Source organism: Borostomias antarcticus (assembly GCF_949987555.1).
Source record: "Borostomias antarcticus genome assembly, chromosome: 2".
Lineage (NCBI taxonomy): Eukaryota > Metazoa > Chordata > Actinopteri > Stomiiformes > Stomiidae > Borostomias > Borostomias antarcticus.
In genome coordinates, this window is record NC_140235.1 from 30,422,003 (window position 1) to 30,433,945 (window position 11,943).

The 11,943-nt window shown below is 44.8% G+C and overlaps 1 protein-coding gene across 1 annotated transcript in view; it reads right to left on the bottom strand.

Annotated features, from left to right (window-relative positions):
- Nucleotides 1-2,976: 2,976 nt before the first annotated feature.
- plod2 (procollagen-lysine, 2-oxoglutarate 5-dioxygenase 2) overlaps nt 2,977-11,943 on the bottom strand; it is a gene marked incomplete at its 5' end in the record, with an annotated part of 27,926 nt that continues 18,959 nt past the window's right edge. The window contains 8 exons of the mRNA XM_084454332.1: nt 2,977-3,843; nt 4,360-4,485; nt 4,942-5,088; nt 5,535-5,639; nt 6,855-6,920; nt 7,180-7,293; nt 8,615-8,677; nt 9,513-9,654. Coding sequence (XP_084310458.1) covers nt 3,688-3,843; nt 4,360-4,485; nt 4,942-5,088; nt 5,535-5,639; nt 6,855-6,920; nt 7,180-7,293; nt 8,615-8,677; nt 9,513-9,654 — 919 coding nt within the window. The 3' untranslated portion in view covers nt 2,977-3,687. The remainder of the gene's footprint in view (nt 3,844-4,359; nt 4,486-4,941; nt 5,089-5,534; nt 5,640-6,854; nt 6,921-7,179; nt 7,294-8,614; nt 8,678-9,512; nt 9,655-11,943) is intronic.

The window sequence follows — 11,943 nt, forward strand, 5'->3', positions numbered from 1 at the left end:
AAACACACACACACACACACGCACGTAGGTATGCAAGCAGATGCAAGCGTACAAACACGTGCATACACACACACACGCGCACACACACACACACACACACACACACACACACACACACACACACACACCCTTGCCAACCAAAACCACACAGACATTAAAAGTTTCCTTTGGTGGTATTTGTCTGAGTTGTCTCCCTTCATTCAGTAGTCCAGTACTTTTCCACTGACTGCCTCATGGCTCAGCAAGACTGGATCTTGAAATATCTCCTCAAATAAAAGTTTCTCCCCATCTTATTATGAATCATTGAGGAACTTAACTCTAACACAGATTCTCACAGAAATTATCTACATTTTAGCATTCCGAGCTGGCTTGTAATGGCTCCACCACAGCTCCACAGGGAGCCATTATGCAGTCCTAGTGTAAAAGATGCATTACATCCACTTTAAACTCAAACCAGAGGCTACGGATGCGAGCAGACAGCCACTTCAATTGTCTTCAATCTCCAGTGGGATTGTCGAGAAAGATGGGAACAATGGAGACAAGTAATGGCGTGATGAGAGAGAAGAGAGAACTGCATGATGGGTGGACGGATGTCGGGTTTTACCACGGCGGCACATTCGGCCATCTTCTATTTCTGGAGTCGGGAGCCCTGTGGGAGACCTTGGTCTGTGTGCCCCGTGTGTGCCAGGCGTGTGATGAATGCCAGGTCAGAGGGCTGGCGACACCTGATGTCCTCCACCCACCCTTTCACCCCCCTCTGGGGTAAATAGGCAGCCTGGCATCGGTGGCCCCCGTAAGCAAGGTGGGTGCCGCCCAATGCCGGGCGCCCTGTGGCACACCCCACAATTTTGAGTCTACCTCTACCCCACATGTGCCCACACCTAGGGCTTAAACGGCATCGTAAACACCCTCGGGGCCTGAATCCATTGTGTGGTCGCAAGACCAACATGTATGCCACGCTCGGTGTAATCACTGTCTGTCACTGGGCACCCTGCATTTAGAGGTACACTTACAGTAGGGTTTACTTAACCATGCCTTGGCGTTTCCCATCTTTCTGCCTTGGCAAGGGAGCTTGAGAATCTTACCCAGAATGCTGGCTCTCATTGTGTTCGCTAAATCCGTCAGGGAGTTTGTGCGGGCGCTCCCACTGAGAAGAGCTTTTAAGCTTGGAAAAACTTTTGGGATTCTGCATGCCATCTTCATGGCATGCAGACGAGGATATAAAAAAAACAGATTTGAGACAGCTTAACCGTCTGGTCTGAGCCTATTATTCGGCCAAACTCCCTCGCTCCGCCCTCAAGTTACTCAGCGACGGAGGTGAGCGGCAGACACGGAAATATTTAACTTCCCTCGTTGCACGTTTGATAAGTCGTTCTGTGTGAGAACCTGCGGACTTATTAAACATGCAGGTTTCCTGTGCCGTCCGGCCCCAATCAATGTCACCTTTCACAGGCGGCTGGACCCAGGGTAGGCCAGGGGGAGGGGGAACAGATGCCCCCACAAAGGCCTCTTTCACCAAGGGCCTTGAGCCCAAGGTCTGACCCTCCCCCCCCCTCCTCCCCTCCTCGCCAGGATTCACAAGGCCTTCCCAAACATCCAGGCCTTTTTACCGGAGGTCCTATAGGAGGCAGAGCCAAGTAGCTACGTGAACCCAGTCAGGGAGTCCTCTGGCCCAGCCTTCTGGAGGGCGGACCTGGGCCCCAAGGGAGGAGCTGGACTCAACCCTCCAGAGGCTACAGATGTCTCGGATTACATTTATTAAACATCCAGAACAAGGATGCCAAGATTCGGATATAAAGAACTAGGATTTGAAAGTTTAGGGATTGTTTTTTGATAATCTCAATGATCAGTGTTTTAGAGAAGCATGTCTGCAGCTGGCTGTTATGAAATCGTACCAGGATCGCAGTGCATCCAAGTGCCGGAAGGTCAGTCAGGGGCCATTTTGATTAATGGCAGGAATGATCTCATTTGCACTTACCACAACATGCCGGCTAGTGGGGATAGATAAACATGGACGCCCACCTGCTCCAACAGTGTAATCTGTTCTCTGTCTGTCTCTCACACCCTGCCCCCTGCCCCCCCCCCCCCACACACACACCCACACACACTCTCCCAGCTCCAAGAGTCCCAGTTTCAACTCCTCCTTCTTTCTGTCTTTCATCAGTATTTCCTCTGGCGTGTTCAGCTGACGTGTGGTTATTGAGCACGCGTATTTGCTTTTACCCGGGGCAAACTGGAGTGTGGCTCGCATGTACTGTATGTATGTCAACAAGAAGCCCTGCATATACACACATGCAGTACACACACACACACACACACACACACACAAACACACACCCCAACATATACAGGCTCTAATTTGTGCACACACACACACACACACACACATACATTCCCTGAAGCAAAAATGTCCAAGCCAAACCAAGGTCTTTCCCTCATTGAACACCAGGGAAAGTACTTTCCCTCCTTGATTGTGTGTATGTGTGTGTGTGTGTGTGTGTGTGTGTGTGTGTGTGTGTGTGTGTGTGTGTGAGAGAGGTGGGGGGATACATCGCTGCTGGCTTATACTGTAGTTGACAGTTTTTTGTGGTGGTGTGTATTTCTGATGAGTGAGACCAAAGATCTGTTCCACAGATTGTAGACTTTCCATTAGGAAATATAAAAAAGTGAGAATTTTGTCATACTGACAGATAACTTACGAACAGCTAATGTTTCAAGTTCTTGTTCAAATTCTCATGTCCAACACTTTTGTGCCAGAGGTACTTCTCATGTATTTCTCAAAAGAAAGCTGTTGTAATAATCACATCAAATTAAAATATATTCCCTTTTTTAGTTTTTTTTTTTTTATTTCACAATAATTTAAGCAACTGAACAGGCATAGGTTCAAAGTTCATTCACAAACAACAACGTTCAGAGAAAGAAACATTTAAGAAATGTTTCCAGTTAAGAAACTCAATGCCGAAAGTAGCACCCTTTTCTTGCGTTGAAAAAAAAAATAATTTCAAGTAAAGCATTTGACAATATCAAACTTCATTCAACGAGAAGTAATTTTTTACTTTGTCATTTTTTTTCTTTTTGGTGTGCAAAGTTACAAAAATAGACATCTCTTTTCATGGGCACATACCAACATGTAGTCAGGAGTTTTTGGTGAGTAGGGAACAAATTGCAATTCAATGGTTTTGCAACGATGGGCAAAGAAATTTGGTTTGAAAAATAGACATAACGCCATAAAATAAACCATAATAAACAGTCACTGACATCTTGAGTTTGAAGTAGGGAATGTTCATAATGCCCTGCATCAGCCGGATTTAAGGCTGCAAAATAAGTTCATAAATTCAGTTGTTACAAAAACAACAAAAAAGAAGGTTCTAGGGGTTTTCGCTGAAGCTGTTTTAAGTGAACGGCAGAGAACTAATTTCCCTCACAGCTCCACTGTTTGGCAGAGAGTCAAGATAATTATCAGTGATCATCTGTGAACGCCATGACACAGGAATTATATTACCCACAATTTCTTTGCGGTCTTGTCAGGCGCTTCTTTGACAGTATAACTGCAACAATAAAAAGTCTAGTTGGCATGAAAAAGACAGCATTGAAAGACAGAACCACATCGGATCCGAATGAAACAATACAGCAAAGTAAAAACAGACAAAAACACATGAGAGACTACAGTAGTGTAGGGCTGAAAGGTCAAGGGTCAATGAAGGACACAGCGATGTAGCGGGTGCCGTTGGTCGTGGGCAGGCCTTCGTGGAGGTGAGTCAGCCTGCCTGGATGCATGAAGCTCCACCCCTTCCTGGTAGCATCTATAGAGCAGTTATACCTGTGGAAACGACAGCCCCCACCCTGAGAGGGAGAGGAAAGAAAAAGACTGTGTGAGTAGTCAGATACCAGACGAGATCTCCGCCTTCTGAAAGTCTGGAGATTTCTATGTTGAAAAGGTCGCTAGAATGCCAGCGAGTAACAAACACTACTGCTTTCGATTGGCTCAAACCAGAATAAACCTACGCCTTTCAAGACTTTGGATTGGTTCAAACCTGAATAAACCTACGCCCTCAAAACTTTGGATTGGTTCAAACCAGAATAAACCTACGCCTTTCAAGACTGGATTGGCTCAAACCTGAATAAACCTGGTTCTGCAATGCAGGTTTTTTTCTCTCTCTCTCTTGTATTGGTACTGCAATGCAGTTTGTTTGTTTTTTTACTCTCGAATTGTTTTCACCAACTGTAAGCGACAAAATCTGAATGAAAGTCCTCAGTCTCTGGTTGAGCAAAGCGCTTAGAGAATGATCGTGGGTCTACTGTACAGTATGTGTCCTCATTATTTACACAGATTAAACATGATCTATCGCACACTCTTACCTGGTAATCGCTGCCTTTGCTATTGAGTGCGATGTTGATGGTGAAGGTTGAGGAATCGTGGTGTGGCCTCAGATAGGCCTGTCTCTCAGGTGTGTATTTCACCACAAAGTTCATGGTAGCGTAGCCCTGTCAAAGACAAACCGTGGCCATTCATCAACTGACAGTTGACAAAAGTACTTTAGGTGGCTGCTGTATGTCTCCACCTAATCAGTCAACCAAAGGATTCCATGTCCTTGTGGAATGTTGGATGCGTGTAAATGCAGGATCAGGTAAAGGTCATGAGATGTTAAGCTTTTGAGCAAACAGGGGAGGGTGGGGTACTGTCTTGTGTCTTCCATGTTCCCCTTTTTAAACAAAAGTGTGTAGTTCACCTTTCTTTCCCTTTTTTGAGTTTTTAAGGCATGGAGTTATGGACAGACGTCCACAGGCAACTGCACAGGTACAGTGTTTCCCGTATTGGGGCTTCGAACCTCTATCGAACCTCTATCGAACCTCAGACTCAAGGGACATTTACATGTGCTGAGGCTGGCTGGTGTGCACGCGACCCTCCGGTTGGTGAAAGACTCAGTATTCATTGCTAACCTTTGTGTAGTAGCCTGAGAAGACTTTCAGAGTGACGGGCGATATGAACTCGCGGATGAAGTGCAGCCACTCCGTGTCGTAGCCGATCTGCTTCATGTGGATGTCATCTGTGGGGACGGTCTCGTAGCCGCCTGTGATGCGTTTATCCTGGACGTTGGAAGTGTTGGGAACGGGGGGAAAGACAAACAACCGTGTTGAGCAATGGAAGAAATTACCCAATGTTCTTTGCATGGTGCTCTCACCATGGTGAGAGATGATGACACTGACACGTTTGATGTGTGTGTGTGTGTGTGTGTGTGTGTGTGTGTGTGTGTGTGCGTGTGTGTGTGTTTTAACCGCAGCTTGTCCTGTTCTATGTCTGTTTGAAGACGAACGGCCCATCTGGCTGAGCCTGCAATGAGCTAGTCAGAGTGAAATCGTTTTCTCTGGAAAACACATTTTTTAGGACCATCCGTTCCCAATCTAGCACTAAATAAAACAAGTCACATGAATTATGTTGTAATCATTACTAAGCATACTCCATTATAAAAATTATGATGATGTACATAAGGTTGGTGTGTGTGTGTGTGTGTGTGTGTGTGTGTGTGTTTGACCTCATGTCTCCCTCCCGACCAGGAGCCGTAATGCTCCATCTCCTCCACAAGCTCGTCGCATGCCCGCTCCGATAACACAGGGAACCAGAACACATCTGGACAAGGCTGCAACACACCCAACAGAACAAACACTCCATCACTCACAGCGGAGACAGATTTCCCCATTAACTTAGTATGACATACATGTACTAGCGGAGGAGGCCTGAGGGATATTTTTCGTGCAAATTTGCGCAAAAGTACCAAATTGGGCCCAGATGTAGCCCAGGGCATGCTCTTAAGATTTAGCAAGAGCGCCTGGGTCAATATTCAATATGGCTGCCACCCCAAAAAGGTTTTGGGTTGTAACCTTGAACCGGATGAGCTACAAATGCAGACTTGGAGTCTGTCCCAATTCAAGGGTTGCATCCTACCTAGGCCGGATTTGAAGGCTGCTACGTCACAGCGGGGCGACAAGTGCTGTCCCAATTCATTCAGCCTACGAAGAGTCCTCTGAATGCAGCCCACAAATGCGGCCTACTTTTGACGAATTTGAAGGATACAACTGATGGATCCTTTGTGGCCTGCCTTCGTGGCCTCCCTCCCAGAATTCGTTTCGGTCCGGATGAATTTGAACGCTTTGATGTTAATATTAGTACGTTTTAATAAAATGTCATGCCTGATAGTACCACCATAGAATCCCAATATGTGGAAACTTTATCCAAATTACACCTGTATCTACAAGTTTAGATAGACGATTTAGATAGGCATTTCCTGTGGTGTTTCCATAACAACCTGCCGTCAGCATTGGGCATCCACTTTTTGCTTTTTCGCTTGGGGCTGCCTAGGCAACAAAATGACGAGTTGGGAATCCTCCGTAGGCTAGACCGTCCCATTTCACAAAACGTTTACATCCGGCCTACCTGGCCTGAAGGACGCGACCTACAGTACGTAGGTAGGATGGGACAGACCCTTGGTGTCTATTTTACAAACAAAAATTTTCAGGTAGCCGCCATCTTGCAAATATGCAAATTAGGTGTCCAGACTCCATACACGCCCAATCGTAAAGATAAGCATTTTAATGTTTTTCTAATCGTTAAAGAAACATAAAATAGATACCAAGTTTACGTTTCTAGCTCATCTGGTTCAAAAGGCATAGCTTAAACCTTTTTCCGGACATCATTAATGCAAGCTGGACTAAAGTCCCTTGATGAAATCTAGCATATAGACCTTAGGGCTCTGTACAGTTTCAAGCAGTAAGGTATGAGGACCTGTGTTTCTAGGCCAGAAGAACTGTGATGCAAGTCCCAGAAGTGACACACTAGGGCACACGCACGCACGCACCTGTTCTAAGAAGTTCTCTGTGAAGATACGTGTGTAATTTGGGTCGATGTACTTCTCCTTCCAATCCTGGAGGGTAGACAAAACATTTGGATTAGGGATTAGCCGGTCGGACCCTTCACTGACCTGCATACCACACCAGCTTATTCTTTCCATCGCCACAAAAGCCCCGTCATAATCCTCACTAAATCACCTGGTCAGACCGCTAGTATGCAGCAGAATCATTCCAACCAGTAGCAATACAGACCGACGGCTGTCATATCTGATGGCTGTCGGACACTTACAATGAGTTATGAGAAAAATAGAGAGGGAAACAGTGATGGCTTACCGCAGGGTTTTCAAATATTTGCCATAAATCACTGTTATAATGTGACGTGTTAAAGTTCGCTGTGGAAATTAGCCTCCCAAACTCCTGACGATTTGTAATGTACATGAAGACTCCCTGGTGTGGACAAAGAAAGACAAATTAGGTCCCAAACAACAATGTAACATATTGTAAACATCATAAATATTGTGTTTTAATACAGTATGTCACATACAAGAAGCATTGAAGCTGCATAACAAAATCTAAAAAAACATATAAGACATGACATGATTATTTTTTAAATATTTTTTTTACCACAGTTATCAAGGCATGCTCAAAGCAAATACTACTGTTCACATCGGCCATCAAGGAAGGACAGTATCTTGTTTGAACATTCCGTCATTCAAATGCTGGGATCTGGGAGATTCAACAACGAGGAACCACAGGGTATATAAATAAATAATCTGAGATTATTTATGGGAATAAGGGAGAGACTGGGGAATGTTGAGGAAAGGCTGTGGTAGGGGGTCAGAGGTCATGGGGTGGGGAGACAGAGGGACAGGGAAGGTGCTGGGTAGCTTTGGGACAGCGCCATTGCAGGAATGACAAGTATACCATCTACGGAGAAGCAAGGGACTAGCGTGGGGGGGGGGGGGGGGGCATGAGGGGTAGTTGGACTTCAGACTAGGCTTTTCTCTGTGACACATACAGCCGAGATATTTTGGGCTTGCACATCGAGGGCCACCCGTTTCTCGCTGATGTCACATGATGAATAGGATGTCAATTTAGAAATTCAATTATTTTGGAAGGGGATGCGAGCCAGATCGGGTTGGTGATATGGGAGGTGTTATCAGAGCCTAGTCTGAGATCAGTCGATGCTTTTTGAAGGGAGAAGCGTGTTACATGTGTGCTTTTGTGTTGTGAGGGGAGGCTGTCTAGGGGTCGGGGGCGGTGAAAGCATCAGGACAGGGAACTTGCATATGGAGTTCATCTCCTTAAAGTTAATTTATGGACTGACGATAAGACGTACGATCAATAACAGGCGCTTCCTGAATCTACAGTATACCTCAGGCCTTAACTCATCACAGACAGAAGGCCGACATCAATTTCCAAAGGGTTTGGCAGACTTCCTTCATGCCTCAACAAGCAGATACGTTTTTTTCCCTGACGAACAGTGTGTACAGTAGCAGTTGTAGTTTGACAATGATGATATTAAGCGCATGTAGCCCACTCATGCATTTTGGCTGATACACTGACTGATATTTCACACAAAAGTGTAGCGATAACAGTCACTGATACTGAAATTGTTGATACTCAATTTTTTAAGCTACCAATTTCTGCAAAAGTCTTTGGTATTTATAATCACTATTCAAAGACGACTGATGCTTTAAACAGGTTTGCACAGCTAACCCGTTGGAAATGGATACTGACACAAAGTAGAGTAATGAAAACGAGGAACCTTTGGGGGCCTGAGCATATGGAATGATTCCGGAGAGGGGGAGTCTTTCTCTCTCTGTTTGGTCTAAAATGAAGGGAAAATCACCATGTAAATCGTGTAACATAGCTGTTTTCTTATGCAGAGAAAAGGAGAACCCCATAGATGAGATGCACATATACGTAGTCGGTACATAGCAACTCGGAAGGAACAGGAAAGGCGCCTGTGTGGAAATAATAGTGCAAGATTCCCGCCGAAGCTGATGTTTTGGGTGGTTACATCGGAAACGAGGCATGCTGGGAAGGGAAGAGGTGTTGCAATCCAAGCATCCGCGCAGAGCTCTGATGGAGAGCGCTAGAGATGCTAGCATGAGTTAGCATGGGTGAGGGGCGGCACGCACACCATTGAGCACAGCTCAATAGGATATGCAACACAGATCATCACAGCTCATAAGCTCTATTAGGTACAATCGCAAACGTCGACAGACAAAACAAATATTTGGCAGCCAGCCAGAACACACATTCCTGTTGGTCGAATGACAGTATGACAAAAACCAGGACATGAAAGAAAGAAAGTTGGAGGATGATGGGTACACAAGTGGAGCGGGAAGTCCGTGACGCACCACGTAGGCTGTCATAAACAGAAAAAGGAGAATTCATGCCTCGAGGACAGACAGCACATCGAGACTGTTATTATACTTGCCAGTCTTTCCTCTTTGGTCTCGGAGGGGCTGTAAGCATTTATTTATAAAGCATTCCAATACAGTACAGCATTGATAAACTGACAACTGAGTTAACAACTGAGTTATTCGTCTACAGACAGGTGAGTGTAAACAGATAGTGGAATACTCTAGTAAAGTTCCTGGATAAACCTGGTCCACATGTGACAGGTTATCAGACAAGGCTCGTTCGGGTGTTCTTACCAGTTCCCTGGCGTTCCTACACAGTGCCATATCCGGGTCCAGTTTTTCCAGAATAAAAGTGTTCCTCTCTTTCAGTTCCTTTCTCAGCGTCTCGCCTTTGATAAGATATATATGTGCCATGTAAGGAATGTTCCACACACCCCTGGAGAGAAGAGAGAATGATAACGATGAGGAGTCATTTTATTGCTGATCATTATTCATACTGTTTGACTGCTCCACAATATTACATCATTCAGCATGTCATCCACGGCCACATTACTGCCGTTAGAGAAGTCTGACTCAAGGTTTTGATGGGAATCTTTGGCATAGGGCCAGATTGCATAATGTTACACATTCAGAACTCTGTAAAACTAGCCCAGGTCCAGCTTGGCGTATGGGCTGATGCTGGCTTGTTTCTCTTCAGGACTAGTTAGTAGGACGGAACCAGCTAGCCATGCTATCGAAATAGTTGTGAACTAAAATGACATGAAATCTAACGTCTGCTAAATTAAGGTCTTGTTACCTGGACACATCAGTTACAATGCAAATCCAGCACAATAAGACCTTGATAGCCAGTTAGCTCACGAGCTCGTAACTAGCTGCAGCTTCCATAACATTAACGGTAGCTGTCGGTGGCTAAAGGAGTTAGCTAATGTTGCACTGGTGATTCGTTAGCTAACATTAGCTATTTTACTGCTGTAAAATAACCCTACGTTGGTTCAACTTCTGTTTCTCGGGCAAACTCAAACTCTTATTAGTAGCAAAACAGCTAATGTTACAGGAATTATCTTAACGTAGTGTCCAGCCAGCTCTTCCTACCCCTGTGTTGGTTAATCCAGCACAATAAGACTGTGATAGCCAGTTAGCTCATGAGCTCACAACTAGCAGCTTCCGTAACATAACGGTAGCTTTCAGTGGCTAAAGCAGCTAACATTAGAATGATGATTCCTGTAAGGTTAGCTATTTTTATGCAGCTAATGTCACATGAATCATTGTAATCTTAGTTGCAGTAGGCTACATTCATTGCAAGTTGAATTGCAGGACGTGGCGGTTTGTTTGGTCTAGGCAGGTTTGTTTGGTCTAGGCAGGTTTGTTTGGTCTAGGCGAGTGATAACATTACTGTCAGCTGTAGCCTCAAGTAGAACATGCCATGATGGGATGCAAATCCAGGATTTGCCTCTTCACATACAGTACTAGTCTGCTTTGGTAGCTCAGGCCCGTAGCCAGCCTTGTGGAGGGGGGGGTTAGTTTTTTTTTCCAAAAAGTGAACCGTAACCTTTCGATTTGATGACGGGGGGGGGGGGGGTTATTTTCATTGTCAGGTGATTTGTTGATGGCAAGGGGGGGTGGGACCTTTTGTCTTTAAATTACGGACCTTTGGCCACCCGATCCCCCCCTTGCTATGGGCCTGTAGCTCTATCTTGGAAGTTAGGAAAAGAATCATGGCCCAAAACAATAACACTAGGGAGTTGGGAAAATAATAATCGTCCAAAACAATAACAGAAGAACTGTGTGCATCAACAATTTATGGTGTTTGATGCAAGCGCACTCAACTGGACAGGGTGGCAGACCCTGCCAGTGAACTCTGAAAAAGTCAACAGTTTTATTTGAAACTGACCACATATTAAGAATCTACATGGTTACTTTCTCGTCTGAAAAAGTCAACAGCTATTATTTTGAAACTGACCACATATTGGGGAATCTACTTGGTCACTTTCTCACCTGAAAGAATATAACAACAATTACTAGACGGATTGCTCGTGTTTGTTGCGCTCTCTAAAAGTGTTTGTTTGAGCTAGGTGAGTGGTAACATCATAACGTCGGATTTAGGTGGAGGGACTACTGCCCTCTTGTGGTGGCAACGGCCAGCAACAAATGACGACCAAAGCTACCGAGCTACTGAGCGAGTGACAATGCAACAATCTCTAGTGTTGGGGCTGCTGGCTTTTGGCATCAACCCAAAAACATGTGCCTTGTACGGAATGTTCCACACACCCCTGGAGAGAAGAGTGAAGGATTACGACGAGGAGTCCTTTTATTGCTGATCATTATTCATATTGTTGGACTGCACCACCACATTTAATTATTCAACATGACATTGCAATGAAGCACAGTTTAGTCTCTTTCATGACTCCTGTTTTTTTTTTTTCGTTGGAAAGAATTGGAGCAATGGTGGAGCTACTGTATATATGTAGTAGTTGAGTATGTTAAGATCTCTTTTGTAGATCAAAACGGGTCTAAACTAAGATGACTAAAGTATTTTACTTCAGAGAAAAACAACGGAGAAACAGGAGACGTAAGCAATAAGTCTCATTTTAATATCACACCGATCTCATTGCTGTCTAGGAGAAACAATGGTAAAATATAAGATTTTGTCTTTCCTCTGGGTCGTCCTTGGCCACATTACTGCCATTTGAGAAGACTGACTTAAGGCTTTGGGAATCCTTTGCAT